The 27,635-nt window shown below is 44.6% G+C and overlaps 1 protein-coding gene across 2 annotated transcripts in view; it reads left to right on the top strand.

The window, feature by feature from the left end:
• WDR48 (WD repeat domain 48) overlaps window positions 1–27,635 on the top strand; it is a 43,302-nt gene that overhangs the window by 13,625 nt on the left and 2,042 nt on the right. Inside the window, exons 3-19 of one of the 2 annotated variants that reach the window (XM_078432473.2) lie at window positions 1,233–1,311; window positions 1,994–2,076; window positions 2,190–2,319; window positions 2,401–2,514; window positions 4,273–4,361; window positions 4,741–4,842; window positions 9,253–9,477; window positions 12,050–12,124; window positions 13,224–13,326; window positions 14,865–14,962; window positions 16,103–16,210; window positions 16,523–16,619; window positions 19,692–19,787; window positions 21,998–22,103; window positions 23,206–23,293; window positions 25,608–25,684; window positions 26,854–27,046. In XM_078432473.2, the coding sequence (XP_078288599.1) occupies window positions 1,233–1,311; window positions 1,994–2,076; window positions 2,190–2,319; window positions 2,401–2,514; window positions 4,273–4,361; window positions 4,741–4,842; window positions 9,253–9,477; window positions 12,050–12,124; window positions 13,224–13,326; window positions 14,865–14,962; window positions 16,103–16,210; window positions 16,523–16,619; window positions 19,692–19,787; window positions 21,998–22,103; window positions 23,206–23,293; window positions 25,608–25,684; window positions 26,854–27,046 (1,863 nt within the window). The remainder of the gene's footprint in view (window positions 1–1,232; window positions 1,312–1,993; window positions 2,077–2,189; window positions 2,320–2,400; window positions 2,515–4,272; window positions 4,362–4,740; window positions 4,843–9,252; window positions 9,478–12,049; window positions 12,125–13,223; window positions 13,327–14,864; window positions 14,963–16,102; window positions 16,211–16,522; window positions 16,620–19,691; window positions 19,788–21,997; window positions 22,104–23,205; window positions 23,294–25,607; window positions 25,685–26,853; window positions 27,047–27,635) is intronic. The other variant, XM_078432472.2, reaches the window with a different exon arrangement.

The raw sequence follows: 27,635 nt of genomic DNA, 5'->3' as shown, positions 1-27,635 counted from the left end.
CAACAATAGCCAAATGATGGAAAGAGCCTAAATGTCCATCAACTGACGAATGGATAAAGAAATTGTGGTTTATATACACAATGGAATACTACTTGGCAATGAGAAAGAATGAAATATGGCCTTTTGTAGCAATGTGGATGGAACTGGAGAGTGTTACGCTAAGTGAATTAAGTCAGAGAGAGAAAGACAGATACCGTATCTTTTCACTCTTATGTGGATCCTGAGAAACTTAACAGAAGACCATGGGGGGAGGGGAAGGAAAAAAAACAGTTAGAGGGGGAGGGAGCCAAAACATAAGAGACTCTCAAAAACTGAGAACTGAGGGTTGATGGGGGGTGGGAGGGAGGGGAGGGTGGGTGATGGGTACTGAGGAGGGCACCTGTTGGGATGAGCCGTGGGTGTTGTATGGAAGCCAATTTGACAATAAATTTCATATTTAAAAAAAAAAAAAAGTTTAAGCCTGAAAGAATCTAGAAAACCTACCCATCCTGCCCTTAGACATCTTTTTTCCGGTCTTCATTTTACAACGAGACTGAGTAGCATCACTTGTCAGATAGGCTTGTAGAGAACTGTTCTCTTCCCCCTTGAAGTGTTGTGTGTAGCATGTAATGGAATACTGTTCTTTAACTCCTGGTAATTAAGCCAAGAGAGAGGAGTGGAAGAATCTCAAGTTACTGAATTGATACGGTAGCATGGGGAATACTCTTATAGCCTTCTGAAGGACTGTACATACCATGAGGAAGACATTAATTCAGAAAGTCAAAATAGCAGTAGGGGGTTAGGCTGGGCTCCTCTCCGCTTTCATCAGCCTCATTTTCATATCTGTGTCTGTGGTGAGCCTTCACCACCACTGATTCAGACGCCGCCAGCCTGCAGATCTGCTCACGTCCTGTCCTAGGAAACCCCTGCCTGCAGCGCTCTGTGTCACGTGCGGTGCCTAGCCCAGATCTTGTTGCCTTCACTCACTCGAGGCGTAAAAAGTAAGCATTTGCCCTAGGAACCCAGGCTTTCGTCAGTAATAAAACTCCTGAAACAAAACTTTATTCACATCTGTAATACAGAAGCATCAACTGTTTGATGAAATTGTACTCTGAATTCAGTTGTCAATTTTACGACCCGAGAGTAACAGGTCACATTAATTGAAGAATGCAAACATATCTATAATTTATAATATAGATTTTGTCCTCTAATGCAAACTAGTGACGTTCTCACAATTTTTCTTTTTATTTTAGCAAGATCCATATATAGCATCTATGGAACACCATACCGATTGGGTAAACGACATTGTGCTTTGTTGTAATGGGAAAACATGTAAGTACTTCTTTAGATTATTGGGTTTCTGGGAGTTTTTCACTCAACTTGGTGTGTTTTTTTATTTTTCATGTGCCTTTTTAATTGAAGTCTGACATACATGCAGAAAAGCACACACCTTGAGAATACAGCTCAGTAAAGTTTCGTAAGGTGAATACCCGTGTCCAGGTACAGATTACCAAAATCCCCCTTGGACCACCCTTTCAATCACTCCCTCATGCCCCAAGATAACTGCTCTCCTGTCTGCTAAACACTATAAATTAGTTTTGCCTGCATTCAAGCTATATATATGTAAACAGATTCATACAATATGCAGTCTTCTGTTAGCCTTATTAATGTCTCTTTTTGTTCTTATTATGGTAAGATCCATTTCTTAGTTTTGCAGTCTGTGTTAGGAAAACTTTTTTCAGTCAAATTAGTTGTGCCTTCAGCTGGAACATTGAAAAACTTTGCCCTGCATATTTAAAAACATGTTTCAAAAATAGGTTCTAGGAAGAGCTTTTAGATGTGTGTGTGTGTGTGAACATGAACAGGTACTGGAATTAATGTTACAAATACTGTAAATATTCAAGTATACGTGTGTGTCTGTGAATGTCAGTTTGAAAGCACGTTACATTGTTAAGAGTCCTTAAAATGATGAAAAGTCTTACTAAGGGGTTCATTTATTCTTTGCCTCTTCTAGTAATATCTGCTTCTTCTGACACAACAGTGAAAGTGTGGAATGCACATAAGGGATTTTGCATGTCAACACTAAGGACACATAAGGTAAAACGACAAACAATTTTCAGCGTCTTTAGTGTAACGGTGAGATCTCAGTACTTTCTGTGACTCCTTTCCTTACCGATCTAGTAGATCATCGTGTGTGTGTTCTGTTACAGGATTATGTAAAGGCCTTAGCCTATGCCAAGGATAAAGAACTGGTAGCTTCAGCTGGGTTGGACAGACAGATATTCCTCTGGGATGTGAATACCTTAACAGCATTGACTGCCTCAAACAACACTGTCACAAGTAAGGTGTTTGAAGAAAATTTCTTTGGAAGTGATTCAAGTTGACATAAATAAAGAATGGTTGGTGAAACATCTTTGATAGGTTTGCATCGAGACAGTGGTTCGTATTTTGAGAGTGCTTCTACCTACAGCGTTCTAGCCCCCAAGAGTATGATTGAACAACAAGGAGCTAGTTCCTCACTGCAGTCTAAAAATGGTAACTTCTCCAGGTGTAACCTGGCTAATTTTGTACATGTGCATGTCTTAGCTCCCTAGCTAAAGTGTAAGCTCCTGCAGGGCAAAAGAGTCTGTCTTATTACCACTTTGTACCTCCCGTAGCATTGCCTGGTCCAGGGTCACAATCTCAGCAGACACTGTTGATGGAGGTGGTGATTACTTGACAAAGCAGGCAGTTTCTGACTCTTAAAAGTGTTACTATGAGCCCTTGAGTTAATGGCCAACATGGAAAATACACAAAGAAAGAAAAGGCTCCCTGCACTGATTTTGCAGGACCCTTTCAGAGCCACCCTAAAGAATCCAGCCAATTTCAGAAGAGATCAGGAGAGGCTAGGGTGCCTCCAGAGGCAATTCAGAAACATTCACAACACACTAATTGCACAGATGCCTCATCAGCTAAGACATCTGAGATTACCAGGTCAGACCCATAGGAGTCTAAATTTGAAACTGAGCCTCACACTTGAGCCAGCCCACTAGCGTCCTCTAGGCCAGGTGTCAGAGGGCTTTTAGGAGCACATTTGTGGCTAAGGCTGGCCTGGCAGGTCTGTGTTCAGGATATAGGCCTGAACTATCTAGATCTCTGCATACAGGTCCAGCTTTTCATGACTGTGGAATACTCACATTGACATAGCTAAAACAGGCCTAATATAATCTAGGATGTGCCAGGAAGGGCAGGTTGGGAGACTGATGTCTGTAATTTCTTGAATATCGTTCCCACCCTTTTCCCTAGGAAGTATGCAGAGCTCTAAACACTACTCGCCCCTTGATCTCCTTGATTTTTCACCAGGGCATTACTGTAGTGATCCAGCAGCCGATCTCTGCTGGGGGCTGTCATGACACATTATTTAGCTCTCTAGATGTAGGGCCTGCCCCAAAGAAACACTAACAAGAGGGAACAAAGCAGAAGAAGGCAGGATTGTCCCCAGGTCAGAGACCGGGCTTAGGGTTACAGATTCTGCAACAGATACATCTTGCTTAGAATCGTTTAGAGAGGATATCACACGAGCTGAGTTATGGTTATAGAAGTACTAACAGCTAACAGTTACTGAGCACTTACTACATAACCTGTTAACTTTTCTAAATACGTATATTAACTCCTTTACTCGTAACTTCTCAGTATTTTTGCCTATATTTATTCTTGATTGAAAATTAGGATGATACTGTATAGACAGTTTATACGTAGCTTCCTTCAATTCAGTGAAACTGAGGTCTGAATTGTAGAGCATGAACATGATTCTCACTAAACATTGCCTAATATCCTTCCAAGAGTTGTACCAAACAAGTTGTACTTCTCCCACAAGTAATGTATGAGAGTACCACTGTACTGTTTTTTGAGAATTAATTATTGCCTCATTGAAAATCTGATTTGATAGGTGAAAATAATATTTTTTGTTTTGGTTTGTGTTTCCTTGAAAACGGTGAGTTTGGATATGTTGTTCATATTTATTGGCACGAGTATATCTTTGAAAATACATTACTTATGTGGATAGTTTTTAAGTGGCAGTGCAGTTCAATTTAGCAAATATTTATTGAGCACTTTTGTGTCTCAAATCTAGACAAGATGTAAATTTTGATAACAGTATTGTTGTTTAGAATGATCTCCCTCATAGCAAGATTTCTTTTCCTTAGAACACTCACAAAGATTTTCTAAGCCAAATAATTAAACTTGAATTTTTGCTGGCTAACTGCTGAACAGATGATGATTTTGTTAACATTTAGCTTTGTTTATCCTTAATAGCCTCTTCTTTAAGTGGGAACAAAGATTCCATTTATAGCCTGGCAATGAATCAACTGGGAACAATCATTGTATCAGGGTCCACTGAGAAGGTAAGGGGGAGCTAACGGGTATATTTTAACACCGGAAAACAGAGACACCAAAATAATTCGATCCGTATAATTACTAAATACACAGACAGAGATTTTGTTAAGGGAAAGGTTTTATTTGAACAAGTAAGAATATAACTATATAATTACTGTCGTTTGTGGTGACGGGGGTGGGCTGAATGGGTGGGGGAGGCCTATTCACGTTTCGACATTAGAAGGGGTTCCTCCTACTTGAAAAGATTGGGAGCCTCAGTCGGTGGCCATTGGCAAAACAGTATTTCCTTCACAGTGTGATGGTTGTCATTTGACCTCTCGGTCATTTATTATTGAAATTTGTTCAGGTGTGTATTCAGTTGATGTAACATTTTGTTTAAATACACAGGTTTTAAGGGTGTGGGATCCAAGAACATGTGCGAAACTAATGAAGCTGAAAGGGCACACAGACAATGTCAAAGCACTGCTGTTGAACAGGGATGGTACACAGGTACGTACTTGCACGTGGATGTTTACCTAGTGACCTTGTCTCAAATTTCATGCACCAGACACTTCTGAAGAGTGGTCTACTTTCCAATCCTTAAAATACCCCAGTTGCACCTAATAGTAATCCACATTTTGAAATTAATTCTGTTTGCCTCACTTAAATACAGACCAAACAAGAGGTTCCCTCAGAATAACTCTAATGCCAATGACTATACGCAGTTACGATGGGATAGGATAAAATAATTTATTTTTTATTTATTTTTTAATGTTTATTTTTGAGAGAGAGACACAGAGTGTGAGCGGACGAGGGGTGGAGAGAGAGGGAGACACAGAATCCGAAGCAGGCTCCAGGCTCCGAGCTGTCAGCACAGAGCCCGATGCAGGGCCCGAACCCACGAACCAGGAGATCATGACCCGAGCCCAAGTCGGACGCTTAACCGACTGAGCCACCCAGGCACCCTTAGGATAAGATAATTTAAAATGTTACTTTGTGTAAAGCAGAAGGAAGTTTTGGTATTGAATGCTTTCTGCTAGTGAAAATTTCCCAACAGTGGGTCTGACTTTGGGCCAAATCCTGTCATTTGACTCTGTAGATACAGTCTGTAAGTTTAGACATCTGACATAATACTTACAAACATTTTGGTAATGTTTGAACATGTACTGGTACCCTAGTACTTTGTTGGGTACATAATTTGTGGATTATAAATCACAATTCAATTTGTTCTGTAGCAGTGGGAAAATGATCTTCCATCAATGTAGGTAATACAAACAAAAACCGAGCACCGTTTCCAGTTAGGGCCTACTTCTGCCCCGTGTCCCCGTCTCCCCAGCCATGTTTGCTCACGGGCCAGGGAGGAGCCCGGAGCTAGCTGGAATTGATGGCGAGTGGGTTAGGAAAAGCAGAGTGGGGAGGTGGCACAGTGAGAAGCGCCATCGGTCTGTCACTCCTGTGGGAATTACGTCATGCAAGTTGCCTCCCATGTGAATTAGAGAAGCCTTTGTCTCCGGAGGTGAGAGGAAATCATCCTTCAGAACCAGGCAAAGAGAAGTTAGACGATGCCCGTGGAGGTCTTTGGAGCTACATCCCAGTGTTAATGTACTTACTGTGTGGCCTCGAGGAGAGGACTTCACTTTCCTAGTCCTTGGTTTGCTCATCTGCAAAGTGGGGATCATAATGTCGGTAAGGTTAGAAGTAGTAAGTATATTCTTCTCTGTAAGCTGTGGCATTTTCTAGAGTTCTTGAGTTCCTTTGCAGCCCCGTTTTCATGGGAGTCTGAGAAGCCCGGTCAGTCCGCTCCTCACTGTTTTTGCAGTGTAGCTACTGAGCTCCACTTGGGATGGCTGACCCTGCCTTGTTCTGTTGGCTTTGTTCGGGATTTGACTGGGTCACGTGGTCTTTGTGCAACTGCCCCGAAACAGGGGATGTGGATAAGATGGTTTTCAGAAGGGGGCCGTGGGCTGGGCAGATTTTCTAAAGCTCCTCTTGCTCCTATACTCCTTGCTTTGTCTCCTGTGTGTACAGATAGGAGTGTGCTTTTACCTAAGGCAATTTAGCGCACGTGGTTACAGACGCACTTCACGTGAAGTCAGCTCCACGGACTGTACGCAGACCGCTTGAAAGGCTGCCGTCAGCCCCGGGGTCAGCCCCGGGGTCAGCCCCGGGGTGCGTAATTAGGCAGAGACTCCTTCCCCCTTTCCCCCTCCATCCGTTGTCCTTACTGGCAGCTGGAGGCTAAATGTAAATTTAACCACCAACTGCGCAACATATTAACATTAGGGAATCTGATCAACATGACAGCAATGCTAACTAGCTGTTTGGGTAAAAGAGAGGAAGGAGAAAGAAACCTTGGCATACTGATTCTCAAACTCTTGTAATATATGAGAGAAATAGTTAACAATTACCGGACCAGAGTATGTACTGTATCCTGCAGAGTTGCCCTGTAAGCTTCTAACACAGGATCTCCGGTGTCATTGTAAGTCAGGACTTGTGATAAGATACGTATAAGGGTCACCTGAGTGGCTCCGTGGTTCAGTTTGAGTCATGATCTTGCAGTTCGTGGGTTCTAGCCCCACACTGGGCTCAGCCCTGACAGTGCAGTCTGCTTCAGATTCTCTGTCTCCCTCTTTCTGCCTCTCTCTCAAAAATAATAAGCATTAAAAAATAATGTGTGTGCGTGTGTGTGTGTATCATAGGCCTGTGAATCCCATGGACATCCTCTTCCTTTGTTGTTGTTATTGTTTAGCAAATCTTACTGTTTGAGGTCTGTCGCCACTGAGCTTGTTTTGATCGGTGCCAACATTACTGGGCCGAGCCAGTGGACATCTCATCCCTTGTACTTGCTCAGGCAATTGCTTGAGGAGCTGGGACCGTCTGCCATCTTAGTTTGAGTCAGTGACATCCTTATGTGTCCCTCAGAGGGTTTTCCTGGTAACCTAAGTACTGCTTAGCCTTATCTTATGGGTCCAGGGGTCTTTAAGCATCGGGCTATTCCTGGCCAGCTTACCATGCCCACGTGGCTGCTATTGGGAGTTGAGTTATGTGTGAGCGACCATCCCAGAAACACTCGTGTTGGTCCACAGCAGCCTGGCTTTGGTCCACTGGCCCCTCTACTTTCTCGTTCAGGAGCACAGACCCCCCCGATCAGGGCTGTAGACTCTGTGCCCCTAAGTCTGGTGTAGCAGAACCATTCAGGGCCTCCTGTCCTAGTCCCAAGAGTTACCTCCTAATGACAGGGTCTTCACGTGTATCTACCAGAAGGGTGGAGATAGTTTGGTGCACGACTCGAGCTCCTGCAAGCTGTCAGGCACTAGAAGTCCTATAAAATAGGCACATCCTTCAACCACACTACCGACCACTACAAGGAAGGTCACCAACATTATACTTTAAAAGCAATCGCTGTCTGCTTGGGGGCCTGCTTTTTAGCAGTCTTAGGATACAGTTACCATCAGAGATGATTTTGTCTTCCGTATCAGGGTTGATACAGCTCTGTGTCCCCTCATCGGCTTTCAGCTCTACACTTTGGGTCTGGAAGTAACTGCAAGTTGCCCAGGTTCTGAGGACTTCCAGCCCATCACCTTAGGGTGGAGTTTCCTCCTCCTCAAGTTGTCAGACTTACTCTCTGTAGGTACACGGCCTAGGATCTGAGGGATCAGAGCTGTACTGACAGCTTCACCACCTCAGAGTAGCGTCTCTTCGTGGAAGGCGAGCCCTTCCTTGCCCTTCCTCCATTAGATTGTGTCGGTCCTCCCCGCGCGCACGTTGGAGGTCTGCTTGTAACTTAGCTGGGACAGTTTCTTTGTTGGCTGGTCTCTCGGTTGCCTTGTAGACCAGTTGGAACAGGTGATTCAAACACCGATGCTCCCGGCCACTTACGGGGGAGTCTCCCGGTACGTGTTCATTTAGTTAACCTTGTCCAGAGTTCTGAAGGGTCCTTCCGGTCACGGGGCACCCCAGTATATCTTTAGCATTCCTGAAGGCCTCATCTATTCGGACACTTCCCAAATCTCTAAGCCCACGGCTACCTGCTCTAAGCTTTTGCCTACTTGATTTCACACGCCAGCACCAGCACTTGCTTCTCCTCGAGGCCACTTGTTCCCTCAGAGGAGTAAGGTTTATTCTCTTCGGCAAGTCACCATGGGAACTGGTAGCGAACACCAGGCACGTGGCTGATTCAGCCTCCTTCTGCCGGACTCACAGCGTGCTCGGCCCTAATTTGTGTGCCAGCAACTTCTACGCAGTTGATGCTCCGGAACCTTTAGAAAGCGTCAGGATTGCTAATGTTAACTCTGAATGCTGGAGGTCCCCATTTTATATTAATAGACATTGAACTTGAGGCTCAGATGGGAAGTACCCAAGGTCACAGAGAGTAGTGGTAAGCCTGGGACTAGGATTTGCTTCTGACTCCTATTAGTAGAATCTCAGAGACCTGGCAGGCCATCAGGAATCCATTGCCACGAGCAGGGGGATGAGATGGAGTGTGACCCCTGGCTCTAATAGGCTTGCTGGCCTAGTGCAAAGCTTGTCGACCTTAGAGTACCAGAATGACCTGGAGAGCCCATCAAAGCATGGATTGCTGGGCCCCACCACAGTTTCTGCCACATTAAGTCTGGAATCGGACCCAGGAATCTGCATTTTTAACAACTTCCCAGGGGATGCTAATTCTGCATGTGGCCAGCCAAGAGAGGACAAAGGCAGTTTTTTTCCCCCCTGCTTGAGCAGGTACTGTTGCCTTCGGTCGTGTGAGCCTATGGTGCGTGCTTATCAGAAGTCTTTATCAGAGGCAGAAATACAGGTTGTCGGACCTGTGCGTTTGACAGTGTAGAGTCAACAAGGACAGACACCGGCTGCAGAACACAGGAAAGCAGGAACCTTCTGGCCGGAACTTTTTCTAACGTTAACTTTCTCTGTTTTCAGTGCCTTTCGGGCAGTTCTGATGGGACAATTCGCCTTTGGTCCCTTGGCCAACAGAGATGTATAGCGACGTACCGAGTCCATGATGAAGGCGTTTGGGCTTTGCAGGTCAATGACGCCTTCACACACGTGTATTCCGGTGGAAGGGACAGGAAGATTTACTGTACAGACCTAAGAAACCCTGACATTCGGGTACTAATTTGTGAAGAAAAGGCACCAGTTCTCAAGGTATGTCCTGTGTTTTAGTTTTGTGCCTAACATTGTTACACGTGCTGGCCAAATCCAGCAAAATCTGTATTAGAACACAACTCACACAGCTGTGGGGTGGTGAAAAAAAGATATTTTAAGTTTTATTAGTCATCTGTAGAAGAGATTGTGACTTTTTGGGTACGTTCGGGACACGTAGCTCTCCCACTGGCGAATCCCAGTGCGATTGCCCCACGTTGCTCCTGAGCTCCCCCGGCTTTGCTAACCTGTCCTAAGTGGAGGAATGTGACAGGTTCAGGTGTCCGCGAGCAGACAGCAAAGCAGAAAGACCACTGCCTCCGAGGGAGGATGTGGAAGAATGCTTCGGAAGAAGAGAACGAGCCGGTTCATCCTCCAAACCTGACGTTTCTACCTCACAGCAGTCCCGATTGCTGACCAGCGTCCGGCGTGTTGGTGAAAGAGTACTTGGGAAGCCGTCCATATTGACACGTGCTAAAAGTGAAGCCTGGACTGCAGAATGGCCTGTCATCACATGACCGCGCATTCGGCCTCACTGATCGTCTCAAGCATTGCACGTTAAAACCGTACTGAAGAGAACTCCAGATTTAAAATGGAGGCATAAAGGCAGCACGACTTCCTTTTCACAACAATCGTCCAAAAACAATCAGGAAAGCAAGAGACAAAACTGCAGATACCCACAAAACTGAGCGACATCTGAAACCCAGACCACAGTATAAGAGGAAGAGCTGAAGCAAAGGAATAGAGGTCAAATGAGACGGTTGAGGGGATGCTTGTGGCCTATGAGCGCACACAGACTGGCCGAGTACAGCTCTTCAGAATAGGTGGTGCCCCCCAGGGACACACCCAGTAATCCTAGAGAAGCAAGGGAGTTGCTGCAGTCAGAGCCTGTGTGCAGAAAGCAGGCTCCTGGGGGCAGACGGCAGGGAGGAGAAACACGGCGTTTTGCAGTGCCAGGGGAGAGGGAAGCCTAAAAGGACTTAGTGCCCACATAACTGTGTGTTACAAGAAACGTCACTCTGAACTGAGGGGATTCCTTCTTGCGAGGAGTCCAGCCTGTCCCACAACTCCCAACCTTCCGTTTCCTGGCACGGGAAGAATAGTGGTTGACTGACTACAGAGTGATTTTGTGTGCAGACTATGTACATGGGTGCAGGGATGTGTTTCTATACTTGTGCTGTTTTAAAAATACAGAAGACGCAGTAAGCTATTCACAGGTGTACTATTCTTAGGTGGGGGGGGACTTACTTGCATACTTTTCACTTTTGCTGTATTCTCAGGATGTTTTTTTAGTACAAACATCTTCATAGAGAAAGATCTATTTCTTTATCATTAAGAAAGAATAGGGGCGCCAGGTCGGTTAAGCATCCAACTCTTTTTTTTTTTTTTTTTTTTTTTTTAAATTTTTTTTTTTTTTTTTTTTTTTTAACATTTATTTATTTTTGAGACAGAGAGAGACAGAGCATGAACAGGGGAGGGGCAGAGAGAGAGGGAGACACAGAATCTGAAACAGGCTCCAGGCTCTGAGCGGTCAGCACAGAGCCTGATGCGGGGCTCGAACTCACGGACCGTGAGATCATGACCTGAGCCGAAGTCGGACACTTAACCGACCGAGCCACCCAGGCGCCCCAGCATCCAACTCTTGATCTCGGGTCAGGTCACGATCTCATGGTTCGTGAGTTTGAGCCCTACATCAGGCTCTGCACTGATGGCATGGAACCTGCTTGGGATTCTGTCTCTCCTTTTCTCTGCCCCTCCCCTCCGCCTTGTGTGGGCACGCGTGCACGCTCAAAAAATAAAATAAACTTAAAAAAGAACAGAAAAACAAAAGAGCAAAAACAAAAATTATGTAAGTCATCCTTTTGACTGTACCTGTTTGGATCCCCTGATTAATTAATTAATTTAAAATCACACAGACTTTAAGCCACTGTTTTTGATGAGAAGTCACCCCTATTATACTTTTATGAGGCCACGCTTCCTTTAGCAAAGAGACTGCCTCATTGTTCTGTGCATCCGTAGCTTTTCTCCCTCTTTTTAAAAATTTTTTATTTGAGAGCAAGCAGGGGAGAGGGGCAGAGGGAGATAGAGAATCCCAAGCAGGCTCCACACTCAGCACAGAGCCTTCTGCGGGGCTCATTCCCATGAGCCTGGGACCACGACCTGAGCTGAAATCAAGTCAGACACTCAACCAACTGAGCCACCCAGGTGCCCCTGTGCATCCCTAGCTTTTTTTTTTCCTCAATGTTTATTATTTATTTTTGAGAGCGAGAGAGAGCATGAGTGGAGGGGAAGGACAGAGAGAGAGGGAGACACAGAATTTGGAGCAGGCTCCAGGCTCCGAGCTGTCAGCACAGAGCCCAACACAAGGTTTGAACCCACGAACCATAAGCTCACGACCTGAGCCGAGGTCAGACACTTGACGGACTGAGCCACCCAGGCGCCCCATGCCCCGTAGCTTTTTAACGCATGCCAGGGTACTGTCAGCAGGAGTCGATATTTAATAATACATAGCTAGTCCCAGCGACTCAGGAGAGTCAGCACTCAAGAAAGCAATGTTTCTGTGCTTTGTTTTCAGATGGAGCTTGATAGGTCAGCTGATCCCCCTCCCGCAATCTGGGTCGCGACAACTAAGTCTACAGTAAATAAATGGGTAAGTGAGCTTCCATACACCTGGCAAAGGTGTGCAAACATGTGGTTTGTTATCACAGACCTGCCGGACACCAGTAGCAAATGCTCAAGATGAAAAAGCCCAGCATGCTTTTGAACAGTGGCAAAAACATGAAAGCCTCTGTGAATCATCCTAAGGATTGTACTAAAATTAAGGTAAAAGTCAACATGAAGCTTCCGACTTCTTTGTCAGGAGCCAAGATGGACATTTGTTGTGCTTAGAATAGGCACCGTTGCCCGGTGAAACCAAAAAATATTAGTATAGCTTCTGACCTCACAGAACTGCATTTGAAGGCAGCCTGGGTACAGGTTTCCCCCACTGTCCACAAGTTTGCTTTATACTACTTCACTTCTGCAAATTCCTGTGTTACCCAGTTTCTGTAACCAAAAGAAATCGGAAGACGATCGTTGCTTTTATGAAATGGCGATTGCTTCTTTGTCTTTACACTGTTTCGGCTTATGGAAGTTTTCATATGAACGCTTTATTTTTGGAAAGTGGGGAATCCCTGTACCAACACGGCAGGGACACTTGGCTAGGATTCTGTTTTTCTAAGCATAAGACAATTAGAAAATTGTGCTTTCGAATTCATTTCCTTTTCCCTCTTGGTTTGTAGAACAGGGATAGAATTAGAGGATACGCATAGAGAAGTCATCAAAAATACTCCTAATCCTTAAATGTTATTTAAAGAACATTTAAGTTTTCTTGCTTATCAGATTATGTGTGGATAACAAAAGAGAGTGTGTTTACATTTATTTGTTTATATGCCAGTCAAGTGGGCTTTCTTGGTATGGTAAAAAATGTTATATATCTTGTCTAAATTTCATTGTCCCGATTTGAAATCAACAATAGCTTTACCTGGAAGATTCCTTATTTTTCTCTCCAAAAAGATAATGTTGACATTCCCTTCTTAATACTTTTTTTTTTTTTTAAATCGTGGTAGGTAATTGTACTTTGTCACTAAATATTTTGTGGTTGATTTTAGTGTTTTGTTTTTTCTTGTTCTTTGTTTTTCTTGCCACTTGAAACGGATTGGCAAATTATAAAGCGTAAAATGATTAAAAAATGAATTTCGTTCCTTTAGACCTTGAAGGGAATTCATAATTTCAGAGCCTCCGGAGATTATGACAATGACTGTACAAATCCTATAACACCACTTTGTACGCAGCCTGACCAGGTTATTAAAGGTGAGTAGGGAAGGTGGAAGGTACGATACTTTTTACTAAGGTTAATTATAGTTACTAAGAGATAGACAAAAAGGAGATGACTTTCCTTTAAATGTAATTCTCCTGTCAACAGGAGACACAGTATATAGGTTTATTTTTAATAGAAGAAATATGTTTTTTAAATGCTACTTAGTGTTGGGGTGCCTGGGTGGCTCAGTCGGTTAAATGTCTGACTTCGGCTCAGGCCGTGAGTTCAAGCTCCACATCAGGCTCTCTGTGGTCAGCGCAGAACCCGCTTCAGATATTCTGTCCCCCTCCCCACTCATTCTCTCTCTCTCTCTCTCTCTCTCTCTCTTTCTCACTCTCAAAAGTAAGTTGTTGTTGTTGTTTTTTTAAATGCGATTTAGTGACTTTAAAAAGTGGGCTTTCTTGAGGTACAGTCTTTTTGCCTAGCATCAGAATAATGATGGTGTTGGAAAAGCCAAACCACTCTGCAAAATCTAGAGAGTTGAATGTTGTCTCTTGGCACAAGGCAGAAAAAGTCAGGTCTGATCCTTGTATTCTCTGTGCTGCCCCTGGAAGCGGCAACTCTGTCTTGAATGCTGGAGTGTGGGGTCAAGGTACTTACTGGTGTCTTCGTCTGCAGTTCGATGTCCGTGCAGGTGGCATCAGAGAGAGAAGGAAGACAGGAAGCAAAAGTTAGCCATGGGACTGATTCAGAGATTTTCTGTCACCGATTGAACTTTTCCCAGTGGGTATTTATAGCAGCCCTTTCAACAGTAGCCAAATGATGGAAAGAGCCTAAATGTCCATCAACTGATGAGTGGATAAAGAAATTGTGGTTTATATACACAATGGAATACTACTTGGCAATGAGAAAGAACGAAATATGGCCCTTTGTAGCAACGTGGATGGAACTGGAGAGTGTGATGCTAAGTGAAATAAGCCATACAGAGAAACACAGATACCATATGGTTTCACTCTTATGTGGATCCTGAGAAACTTAACAGAAACCCATGGGGGAGGGGAAGGAAAAAAAAAAAAAAAGAGGTTAGAGTGGGAGAGAGCCAAAGCATAAGAGACTCTTAAAAACAGAACAAACTGAGGGTTGATGGGGGGTGGGAGGGAGGGCAGGGTGGGTGATGGGTATTGAGGAGGGCACCTGTTGGGATGAGCACTGGGTGTTGTAGGGAAACCAATTTGACAAAAAATTATATTAAAAAATAACAATAATAATAATTGTGAACTTTTCCCACTGGGTAAAACTTAACTTAATTGTTAAGGTTTGCCCTTAACAATTTTCCACTAGAAGCCCCTCGAAGTAGGGAGTTTTTAAAGCTATAATCTGTTTTTAAGATGAGACAGTTTTTCTTTGGCCTTAAATTGCCTTAGATATAATTATACGTATATATATTAACATCTATGTATCTTTTGACTCGCCTTCTTTCTGATGGATATTATGATTTATGTTGTTACGTGCCAGTTAGTGATTATTGCCATACTGTGAATTTAAATAGAGAATTGTTTTGCTAATCGTGTGGGTTTCTTTTTTCCTTTAGGGGGTGCTAGTATTATTCAGTGTCACATTCTTAATGATAAGAGACATATATTAACCAAAGATACCAATAATAATGTGGCATATTGGGATGTATTGAAGGTGAGTATCTTTTTGTATAAAACGTAAGTTATTGGATCATGTATCACCTGTATTGTTTATTGTAAAAAAATACGTAGTAACCAAGATAGTAAGTGTGTAAGTTAAGATTTGATTGCAATAATACCTTACTTGGGGGTACTTTTTAATACAAATAATAGATAAGGCCATAGTTCATCTTTTTAAGCACCTAAAATTTGAATGGAACCTTTCTGCTATATGCTGCCTTGCCTTAACAAGAATACATCACAGTTCCTGATCCTTGACACTGTTGACATTTTGGGCCAAATAAGTCTTTGTCGAGGGAGGCAGGGTGGAGTGGGATCTGTCCTGTGGACTGTAGGATGTTAGCAGGATCCCCAGCCTCTACCCAGGGAGAGCGGCCACAGAGGTTGCCCGGTGGAATGAGGGAACAGGGTAGAGTATCCTGCAGCCTCAGAGAAATAGGCATCTCTACGTGGAGGCGAGGGAATAAGCGGTCTCCATGTGCCATCGGGGAGGCACGGGATAGAGGAGGGGCAGCAGAGTCAGCCTTCGAGAAGACAGCTGACCCTCAGGAAAGAGCCACATGGATGTGACGAGGTGGTGGAGGGAGTATTCCGCGACACGGATTGGAATGGAGGTGAGCTGTGATGGGAAACGCCCCAGGGCTCCCGCGGAGGTCAGGACACGCCTCTGGGGAGCACTTGAGGGCAGTGAAGGAGAGATCGGAAGGGTCAAGAAAGAGAAACCTTACCGGGCTGCCTGTAGGGTAGCTCTCGTCTTCACAGCAGCTGCCCGGGTCTCCTAGGGTGTTTAGTAACTGTTCTTTGTTCCTGGAACATTGTCTGTGCCTCATTTAACATTGCTTCCAGGTCAGTGTGATGATGTGTTTTATCAGTATGACCAACATGACAATTCCAAAAAGAGAACGTTTTGTGTTTTGGGTTTTTTTTTTCTTTTAACTTAAAAGCGTAATAGCGGATATTTTTGTCTTAAAGCATCTACCTGCAACTATTTGGCCACGTCCTTGTTGAAATGTTTCTTTGACTCCATTTTATTGAGACAGATGTGAATATGTGTAAAATTTTGAGTACCTAAGTCGGAATCAAATCAGTTCACCACTTATATTGATAATTCCCATACTTTCTTTTTGCTGTATAGGCATGTAAAGTTGAAGATCTGGGCAAAGTGGATTTTGAGGATGAAATTAAGAAAAGATTTAAGATGGTGTATGTGCCAAATTGGTTCTCAGTAGACTTAAAAACAGGGGTGAGTTTGCAACTGACATTCGTACAATTTGGAATGGTTGAAAGTTTCTTATGTAGCTCAAAATTAAGTATTATTAAGTACGGAGTCCTATGTTTAAGTATGAACGCAGTAAGTTTTTCATGTTAATACTTGCCAAATGCAGTTAAAAAGCGCCTTTTGGTATCCCAGGAAATTAAACTGTAGTTCCAGTGAATCCCATGGAACACATTTTGGTCCTGAATCTGTGGCTTAGCACTTAGTACAGATACGTAGGGGCATATTTGGAGAATGTGTTGAAATGGAATGCTGCTAACAGTGTTTTTATTTTGACAGATGCTGACTATTACTTTGGATGAGGGTGATTGTTTTGCCGCTTGGGTTTCTGCAAAAGACGCTGGCTTCAGCAGCCCTGACGGGTCAGATCCAAAACGTGCGTTTAAGTGTCCTTCCCTCCCTCCTTTCGAAAGAGAAGGTGGATGTGTGCTGGGTTAGGTTTTTTTGTTTGTGTTTGGTTTGCTTCGGTTTTCTTCGCTATGAGCTCCCTTTTTTTTTTTAACAACGTTTGGGCATTTTTAAATCACTTTTCAGGAAATACGTATATTCCCTCATGGAATCTGAAAATACTATACCGTTTTAAATGTTTTGGGGGTCTTGGGGCGCCCGGGTGGCTCAGTCGGTTAAGTGTCCGACTCTCGATTTTGGCTCAGGTCGTGATCTCACGGTGGGTGAGTTTGAGTGCTGTGTTGGGCCCCACGCTGACAGCACGGAGCCTGCTTGGGATTCTCTTCTCCCTCCCTCTCTCTCCCCTCCCCAGCTCAGGCTCTCTTTCTCTCTCAAAATAAAGAATTAAGTAACTTTGAATAAATTGGTTTTAAGATAAATAAATGTTGTGGGGGCCTGGGTTTTTCTCGCAGTCTGTGGTTTACCTTTAACAATTAAACACACAGCACACTCTCTACCCCTAATCCCTTCTGGAAATCTGTTAGGGTAGGAAAAGTGAAGCTGGGAAACAGTTCTGGTGTCTTCCTTTGTTTTGTTTGTTTTTAATTGAGGTATAATTGGCATGTGACATTATTAATATTAGTTTCAGATGTCCAACCTGATTCAATATTTGTATATATTGCAAAATGATCATAAATCTAGTTAATATCTATTACCGCAGTACATAGTTACACATTTTTGTTGTTGTTGTTGTTGCTTATGATGAGAACGTCTAAGATCTGCCCTGTTAGCAGCTTTCAAACGTGCACAATAGTAGTCACCATGACTTACTTATGTGATAACTGGAAGTTTGTACCTTTTGATATCTGCTTCACGTCACTGCTCCCTGCCTCTGGCGACCACCAGTCTATTTTGTCTTTTGTTCCTTTTTAAGATTCGACATATATGTGAGATCATCTGGTATTTTCTTTCTCTGTCTTACTTCACATAGCCCTCAAGGTCCAACTGAATTATCACAGATGGCAGGATTGTGTTCTTTCTTGTGGCTGAATAACATTCCGTTGTACCTACGTACCACATTTTTTCTTTATCCGTTCATCTATCGATGAACACTTGGTTTCCATATCTTGGCTACTGTAAATACTGCTGCAGTGAACATAAGGGTGTGTATATCTTTTTGAGTTGGTTTTTTCATTTTCTTTGGTAAATACCCAGAAGTGGAATTGCGAGATAATACGGCATTTACTATTTTTAATTTCTTGAGGAGACTGCATACTGTTTTGCACAGTGACTGCACCGGTTTATGTTCCCACCAACAGTGTAAGAGGGTTCCCTTTACGCACATTTTCATGAACACTTACCTTTTATCTTTTTGGTACTAGCCATTCTAATGTGTGTGAGGTTGTGCTTTTGATTTGCGTTTCCCCGATGATTAGTGATGTTGAGCATTTTTTTTCATGTACTTGTTGGCCATCTGTATGTCTTCTTTGGGAAAATGTCTATTCAGATCTTCTGTCCATTTTTTTTTTTTTTAAGATTTTATTCTTAAGTGATCTCTGTACCCAGTGTGGGGCTTGAACTCACAGTCCCTGAGATCGGAGTCACATGCTCCACCAACTGAACCAGCCGGGCGCCCCTTTCTCCCCATTTTTTAATTGGATTGCTTGTTTTCGCCGTTGAGTTGTATGAATTCCTTGTATATTTTGGGTATTAACCCCTTATCAGATCTATGATTTGTAGAGATTTCTCCTATGCCGTAGGCTGCCTTTTCATTTTGTTGATGGTTTCCTTTGCTGTGTGGAGCTTGTTAGCCTGATATAGTCCCACTAGCTCACTTTTGCTTTTGTTGTTTTTGCTTTTGGTGTCAGATCCAAAAAATCATCACCAAGCTCCAGGACCTGGCTGCCTATGTTTTCTTCTAGGGGTTTTTTTTTCCTTAGTTTTTAAAATTTTTATTTAATCTTGAGAGAGAAAGAGACCGAGCACGAGCAGGGGAGGAACAGAGAGAGAGGGAGACACAGAATCTGAAGCAGGTTCCAGGCTCTGAGCTCTCAGCACAGAGCCCGACGTGGGGCTCGAGCTCACCAACCACGAGATCATGAGCTGAGCCGAAGTTGGACGCTTGACGGACTGAGCCACCCAGGCACCCCTTCTTCTAGGAGTTTTATGGTTCTGACAGTCAAATCTTTAATCTGTTTTGAGTTAATTCTTGTGTAGTGTGAGAAGAAACGTATAAAAGTCTATTACATTTTGTTGATTACCTCTTTGGTTGCTATTCTCCTGAGAATGTAGTATGTAGACATACCTGATGTACATAAATATAGTTTTAGTGGCTCTGTATGGAAATAGTTCTTCAAAGGATGTAATTCCCGTTTTTGTTCATTTTTAATTTTTTTTAAGTTATTTATTTATTTTCAGAGACAGAGACAGTGTGAGCGGGGGATGGGGAGAGAGAGAGAGAATCCCAAGCAGGCTCCCCACTGTCAGCAGAGAGAAATCATGTGAAATCATGACCTGAGCCAAAATCAAGAGACGCTTAACCAGCTGAGCCACCCAGGCCTCTGTTTTTGTTCATTTTTTTAAAATGGTCCTATTTGGGGCACCTAGGTGGTTCAGTTGGTTAAGTGTTCGACTCCAGCTCAGGTCATGATCTCACCGTTCATAGGTTCAAGCCCTACGTTGGGCTCTGCTCTGACAACACGGCATCTGCTGGGGATTCTCTCTCTCCCTTCCTCTGCCCCTCCCCTGCTCACCTGCTCTTTCTCACTCTCAAAAATAAACATTAAAAAAAAAAAAAAAAGAATGGTTATATCTGAACAACCAGATAGCTTCATATTATCAGAACAACCAGTTAATTGCTCTGTATTATCACTGCTGAAACATTCTAAGATAAATTTTAATAGACTTGGCAAAATCTTTAAAGTCTTTTAAACATCGTTGGCATCGGGTTACGAATGTAACATCCGAATATGTGGAAACAATTTTTATTTCTTTCCCTCTGTTTTTAGGTGAAAACTAATAACTCTCTTTTCCATGTCTTTTCATGTTAACTCTTTTGCAGTGAACTTAGGAGGACTTTTACTGCAGGCACTCCTAGAATATTGGCCTAGAACACATGTGAATCCAATGGATGAAGAAGAAAATGAAGTAAACCATGGTTCGTGTTTTTATATCCAAATAATTGACTTAAGATTACTCAGAAGTTTAAGATGCTTGGAGTGTTTGTTATTCTAAGGATGTTTAAGAAATGTTTGGAAGCATTTGCTAAATCGTGACAAAATAAATACTTGTGATGTGCCCAATTTATCACCCTTCCACGTATCAAAGAACGTCCCGTCTTGACTTGAGATTCCAAGAGCACTATTTGTGAAGCTGCTCAAGATGGGTAAAAAAACCCCTATATATCCAAATGACCTTCTCCTTAAAAGCAAGCGGCTTAGCAGTCTTCTTCCAAAGAAGACTGTTCCTCAGAGCATCTGTGGTCCCTGCTGGACTCCCCTCCAGAGCTAGCTACTTAGCTGCATCAGGAAGCCATTTCTGTCCTTACCTGGTCATAATTCATGCCGGCCTGAAACACAGGCATTACCTAGTCTGATGATCTACCTGATTTTGGCTCCAAACGTTTCAAAGAATCAAATTTCAACCCAGAAGTGTCAGGATAAGCGAATGGGTATTTGTAAAGAATTAATGTCACTGAGGATTGAAAAGTTATGTGTGCCTCAGACAGTGGCAATAACTTTCTCTGAGCAGTAGAGGAGAACATGTTTCGAGTTTGTAATTTCGATTCAGTTTGATTGAATGAAGAGAAAAAAAAGAAAACAATCTCACAGCTCATATGTCACCTATTAGCCAGTTGAAGAATCCTTGAGTCCCACCTGCCGAGGGCTCACTCTGTTGAATATTCTCTGAATTCTCTGAAGATTCTGCTGAAGAGCGCCCACTTCTGGTGGCCAGTAATGACCAGGACCTCCTGCCAGAGCCTTTGTTCTGGCTGATTCATCCATAATCAGTTTAAATCTCTTGTGCGCAAGGTCTCTTGTGCATGCTTCTCTGCAAGCCAGTCTTCTGATATCCCTGTCGCAGAGGGCGCCGACCCCACCCGTGGTGGCTTTTGTTTTGTGTCATCTGGTGCACGCCCCTCCCCATCAGAATCGTACAGGGGGCTCTGAGCCAGAGAAACTCGACGGAAAGATCTTCAGCAGAGGGTGGAAAAAGCCAGGTCTCAGTGTGGGCTCTGGCATTTATCAGCTGTGTAGCTGTGGGCATGTCATTCCCAGCCATGCCCGTCCCTCTCCACCTGCAGGGTGACAGTTAGAATGCCCTAGAGGCCCAGGTAGACGATCAAGATCAAAAACTAGTAGGACAGTCTGCAGCACTGGCGTCCAGGCTTTGGCTGTGGGAGTAAGAAAAAGCCGCAGGAATCCGGGTCATCCTCAAATCAAACTGCCGTAGTAAGGGCGGGGGCGGGGCCCACCCACCGTGCAGCCAGACCACTGCTTGCTCCACCCGTGTGGTGATCGTGGTGATCGGCACCAGCACCGTGCTCCGTGGGCTCTCCAGAGTCGTGTAGATGCCCCTCGGTGAGCAGCTCAGGTGTCCAGAGGCCCGTCGTGAGCTGCTGGCAGGGTTGATAGAGATAAATGGGCACGGACCGCATCCTTTCGGGCCTGACGTTCCGGCAGGGCAGAAAGCTCCTTGGATAGAGCAGATAGAGCATTACGAGATCGCAGGGAGGTGTCGGGTGCTGTGGGAGAGGGTCTGAAAGTGCTGTAGGGTCAGAGGGTGACGTGGCTTCCAGATTCACCAGAGGTGTCTCTGTGAACAAGGCGGCACTGGAGTGGGGCTCACCCGCACTTCGTCAAAAGGTGACGAAGAAAGCAGGGTAATGAAATCTGCAGGGAATAACAGGAAGGAGATTCGGGCCGCTTTGGGGGTTTTACTTTCCGCTAATACCTCTGCCATCGGCTACGGCGGCCGTTAAAACATAAATTTGTTTCTGGCCGCAGAAATTTTCCCGATCTCGGCGTTCTACCCACGTGCACAACAGCGGACCGCCATTCGTAAACAGGCTGTCCTAGACTTCCCTGTGGCTGAAGGAGATGGTTCGCTCTTTATTTCAAATCTCAGATGCTAATGTCTTCGATTAAAATTCCCTAAAAGTATAGTCATTTCCCATGAGGTACACCCCAAGTTGCCGTCCTCATTCTTTGTGGAAATTTGACTTTGATTGGTTTTGTCCTTTTATCTGACTGGCTGACTTCTCAGACTTTGAACTTTAAAAAGCTTGGCGGTTTGAAGCCTGTAGAAACAAAATGTTACATTTGAGCACTGGCTCTGGATACTGACACCATGTGCATCTTTTCCTAGTAAATGGGGAGCAGGAGAACCGAGTGCAGAAGGGAAATGGATATTTTCAAGTCCCCCCCCACACTCCTGTGATCTTTGGTGAAGCTGGGGGACGCACGCTGTTCAGGTATGGGTAAGGAAGGTCGGAGACCCTGCCGAAGAGAGCATCCCGTTTGCTAAGAGATACGGACTCAAACATGATAAGCTGGGGTTTGTTTTTTTTTAAGATTTTACTTTTTTTAGCCAATTAATTAGTTATTTTTAAAGATTTTATTGTTAAAGTGATCACTCCAACATGGGGCTCAGCCTCACAACCCCGAGATCAAGAGTCGCTCGCTTTACTGACGGAGCCAGCCAGGCAGGTCCAAACATGATAAGTTGTTCATCACTAACTTTTATGGGTGTGATTCGGAAGCTTTTCCCTGTCCGTGCGATAATTCAGTGTCTGATGCCGGTCGGCCCCATCCTAACTGAGAGCTGAGCCTCTCGTGTGAAAGTCAGGTCGGGACCTTGCTTTCAGGCAGCTCCTCTGGTGGTTTCTGCAGGAAGCTCTCCCTTTCTCTCACTTAAGCCAGCGTGACTGGGGGGCCAGGAATCCCCAGATGTCCCTGCTCAGAGCAGCAGAGCAGGGCACTTCCCTCGGGCTGGGCCCTGCAGGACCGCCTGGGCTGCTCCTGAGAACCGTCGTGCTCGGTGGTGCCCCGGCCTGAGGTGCAAGGCGGTCGGTCCCTCGTGAGGCCCTGCGGGGAAGCTTGCAGTAGCTTCCCCTCAGGTTGCCAGCGAGGCCCTGCTGGAGCCACGTGGGAGCTCACTAGCGTCTCCTCTGGGCCAGAAGTGAGAGGAACGCTTCTGTTGCCCTTGAGCTTGGAATCCTCCGAGGCTCATTACCAAAACCGCCCCGCCCCTCTCAGGCGCGGAGGGGGGGGGGGGGGTGCCCTGTGCCGTGCACGGGAGCCCCGCCCGGGCAGGAGAGCTTTCCGGGCTGTTCCGCCTCCACCCAGGGTTCCTGTCGTCACCCGACGACTCAGAGGAGCGGCGCTAGTGTGCGCCTGGCCTCGAGGTCTGGGGCCCTGCTCTCCCTCCCGGCGGGCTGAGTCAGGCCGCCTGGCTGCCGTCAAGGGGGGGTTGCCCGGAACGAGCTCCGTAGGGTCCCTCCCTCTAATGTTTGCTGACGGGGGGTTGTCGTTTGTGCTGCTTGTGTCACTTACTACCTGACGGGTTTTGTTTAGGCTGCTCTGCCGAGACTCCGGGGGTGAGACTGAGTCGATGCTTCTTAATGAGACAGTGCCACAATGGGTCATTGACATCACTGTGGATGTAAGTGTCCTTCGCTCCTGCTTCGCCCTTTTGTCCTTTCCAGATCACGAAGGCATAAGAACAGCTTTAGACCGTGCCGTCCTAAACTCGAGTCAAAACTAGGCTCCAAGTGGAATCCCCCTCTGCTTCCCTGCAGCTCCAGGGCTGCGGAAGAAGTTGGTAATGAGTCGTGTCAGTTTATATCTCTGTTGGATTGAGTTATAAACATGGCATGTGCTTATTAAAGAAAATAAACGAATGAAGGGAAACTCCCACCTCTTTCCCAGTCATCCCTTTCTTCCATCCACTCCTGTCCTTCTCCCTAGAGCGATAACTTTTCGTCGTTTGATGCACAACCTTCAGGACTTTTTTCTGTGCATACACAAGCAGGTAGTATCCAGGTGTGTGTGTAGGTGCCTCTGTGTGTGTGTAGATACAGACACACACACACACACACACACACACAGTTCATTATTTTGCACAAAATCTTATACATTCTGTTCTGCAACTTGGTTTGGTTTTATTTTTTGCTTAAAAATATGTCTTGGATGGTTTTTCATGTCTGTACGTCATATGGGTCATTCCTTTTTAATGATTACATAGTATGTCTTTGTATAAATGTGTCATAATTAATTATCTGGTCCCCGATTGAGGGACGTTAAGGTTGTTTCCAGTGTTCTCGATCACAAACAATGCTTCCGTCAACATCCTTGTACGTGTATCTTTGTATACTTTTTAGGGTAAGTTCCTAGAAGTGGGCTTGCTGGATCCAAGGGTCTGCAGGTTTTAAATTTTACGATACAGCCCATTTGCCCCCACAGAGGCTCCAACAGTGCACGAGTGCCCATTTTTCCACACTGACGACACTGTCGGTCTTTGCTAAAAGATGGCAAATATATCCTTGTTTTAATGTGGGTCGGTTTGTTTGCTTCCATCTGTACTGAGGTTAGGCATCTTTTCGTGTTGGCTGTTTGTGCTTCTCCTGTGAATTGCCTCTGTATCCTTCACTCCTTTTTCTGTTGGGGAGTTTGTGTTTCTCCCTGATTTGCAGGACTTCTTCATATTGAACAGTCACCCTTTGACTATTATCTGTGCCTCTCAGTTGAAGTATTACTTTTTCGTGGTTGGTGTCTTTTACCAGGCGAAAAGTTTGAATTTTTATGTAATCAGATTGATCTTCATGGCTCTGAGTGTCACATCTTGCTTGGCTGTTCTCTGGTACGTCTGTGATCATTGTTTGTGTCTAGACCTGTAATTTATGAGAATGTGTGCTGTTTAGTGTGAGGTGGGATGCCAACTTCCTCTAACAGATAGCCAGTGTGCCAAAACAATTTTTTTGAATAACCTATCCTTTTCTTAGTAATTGGAAATGCTGTCTTTATCAGGTACTAAATTTCTATATGCACATGGGTCTGTTTCTAGACTCTCTTATGTGCTGTTGATCTGTTTTATATATTCCTAAAGCCTTATGAAAAGAGATTGAATCTCTGGAACCTCCAGAAAATGTGTTTTCTGTCCAGATATACCTCCAAGAACCTAAAGCGAGTGTGACACCTGATGTGTATTCTGTGCTCTTAGCTCTGAGTCCGAGCTCCCTATAAGCACTATTTTCTTTGAGTGTGAAACTCACCTGGGATGCATTGCTGACGTCCAGCCTGTGGCTTATTCCTGAGAGGAGACACCCAGACAGGATATGACACGGAGGCTTGAAGGGGAGAAATACCCAGAGAAAAGCTGACCAGTTAATTTTGTCCTTCATCTGAGTATGTGATTTACTGCATGGTAGACATCTAGGCATTTGGCTGAAGTTTCCACTCTCGATTAAAACCTCAGACCTGATGTGAGAGGGAGAGACGGTTGGAGGACCTCAGTGACCCTTCCAGCTGGATGACGGGCCTCACCAGCCTAGAGTGTGTGGTTTTGCTCAGAAGTGGATGCTGTGGGTTTCTCTCCAGAGACTGAATTTTCTGTCTGGGCCCCTAAGTATCAGCCCCAGTGTTTTAACGTGGAATTGAGATTTTGCTTTAAACAGCAAGTAAAATTTGTTTCCCTTTAATACCTTGAATTGTTATTTGGGAAGAGCCATACTGCAGTCTCACACTGCCACTGACGTATCGTTTATCTTGTATGCGTTTCATCACGAAACTGAACGTGAGACTTTTCAGGATACACTTTCACTAGGCTTAGGTGATTAGATAGCTTACCATAAATTTCATAGAAAGTTCATTTGAATTGTAAAATGACCATTAACTGGTAAATCATGTTTTTTATTGACATCATTTTCACTCATCAGCTAATAGAAATGATTGTGCCTTTTTTACTTTTAATATTTCAGAAAAATATGCCCAAATTCAACAAAATTCCTTTCTACCTCCAACCTCACGCATCTTCGGGAGCAAAAACCTTAAAAAAGTAAGTAAACGTAGTATCATGTGATGCCAGGTCTAATTAATTGCCGGAGATTTTTGTATTCTTTATGATTGCTTTTATAGCAAAGGAGACCTGTCATGGATCTAAAGCTAGTTTCATAATACTGAAAGTTTACACAACTTACCCTTTACCAAGTACCTATGTGGTAGGCCACAGAAGTTCAAAAAAGTAAGACTTGGATTTTGTTTCTTGCCACAGCATAGTTTAGGACACAGTTTGTATATAAAGACTGCTTTCACAGATACTTGGGGAATGAGGAGAGAGGGAGAAATGGATTTGGGGCTGGAGCTTTCTGGAAAGGCTTCCTGAAGGACATGGAATTGGAGCTGGACATGTAAGGATGGATAGAGTTTCAAAAGAGAGGTATTCAACAAGACTTAAAAACCTTTTGTTAGGGAAATTTCCAGACATAACGAAAAGGAGATTAGAATGAACCCCGTTATCCTGTCAAACAGCTTCAGGGTTATTGACACATGTCTGAACACTTTCCTTCTTCTCTGTCTCCCCTCCCTCCCACACACACACACACACAGACACACACACACACACACACACACACACACACACACACCCCGGATTATTTTAAAGCGAGTCCTAGACACCGCTTGTAATGACTTGACGTTCAAGATGGCTTTCAGAGTTTGAGCCTGAGCTGCTTGGGTTGGCAACCTGACGTCAGTGATACAGAAATAGGTTTGGGAGTGAGGAAGCTGATGAATGTAGTTTTGGACACGGAGAGTTTGAGGTTCCTGCAGGACATCCATCTGGAGATACCCGGCTGGCTGTTGGGCTTGTGGGTGATCACCGGGGGCTGCCTTCCCTCCCAGGAGCATTCAGTCTGCTGCTGTGCTAGGAAAGTCTTTAAGGGAATAAAACCCGGAAGGCTGTTCTTTATGTATGTGTAAGTCTTAACGTGTATTTAATCTCAGTTACCCGCTGTCTGTGTCTTAGGAGGACACTATAGAGAATATGTTGGCAATTCTAAAATAGGTGAAGGCAGTGACTGAAAACATTTATTGGTTTATGCTTCTGCGGTTTGCTTTATCTTTACCAAACGGGGACACCAAAGAGCATGTAAGACAACGTCCGGCGATTGCCTGACGTCACACTCTGCCCTTGCCTTTTTTTTTTTTTTTTTTTTTTTTTTGCAGAGACAGACTCTCCGCCAGTGACATGCTCCAAGTCCGGAAGGTAATGGAACACGTTTACGAGAAAATCATCAACTTGGATAATGAGTCGCAAACCACTAGCTCTTCTAACAATGAAAAGCCAGGAGAACAGGAAAAAGAGGAGGATATTGCTGTGTTGGCAGAGGAGAAAATCGAACTTTTGTGCCAGGACCAGGTAAGTGCACGCGAGGGCCGCGGCCCCATTCTCTTTAGTGCTGATGCTCAGAAAGTCAGGTGTCGTGTGATTACGCTTCCCACGTCTGTGGCCTTTGGGGGTGCTTCTGCTTTTAAGGAGACTCTGAGGAGGGAGTGCTGGGTCTCTCCCACCTACTGGTGAGGCCCCTTCCGAAGGGGCTCTTCGGCCCACCCTGAAGCTCCCATTTACCCCGGGGAGGTTCTCCGCAAAAGGACACAGAGACAGTAAATGTGAATGTGCCGGTGGCCGTTTCTTTCCCCGACCAGAGAAAGACACCCGCTGGCCTCGGTGCGCAGAGCAGCACCTGCCGTGCTGGGTGGAGACGTGCAGCGGAGGTGGGCGGCGCCCCGGGGGAGCTGTTTGAAGTAAAGGTGCACTCGAGGCATTTCCTCAGAGGAGCGGCTGGAGTTGGGATTTCTGTCCCAGCCGCACAAGCTGCGCGTCTCTCGGGGCCCGGTTTGTGTCCGCGTCACGGCGGCTGTGTCAGCACGAGCAGGCCGGCAGGTGGGGACGAGCTGGATCGCCTGCTGAGAGTCTGAGTTCACAATAAAGGTCTTAGGTATCACGC

Source organism: Panthera onca, chromosome C2 (genome assembly GCF_046562875.1).
Source record: "Panthera onca isolate mPanOnc1 chromosome C2, mPanOnc1 haplotype 2, whole genome shotgun sequence".
Lineage (NCBI taxonomy): Eukaryota > Metazoa > Chordata > Mammalia > Carnivora > Felidae > Panthera > Panthera onca.
Note: the sequence above shows the minus strand (reverse complement) of the source record. Positions and strands in the feature narration are given on the sequence as shown.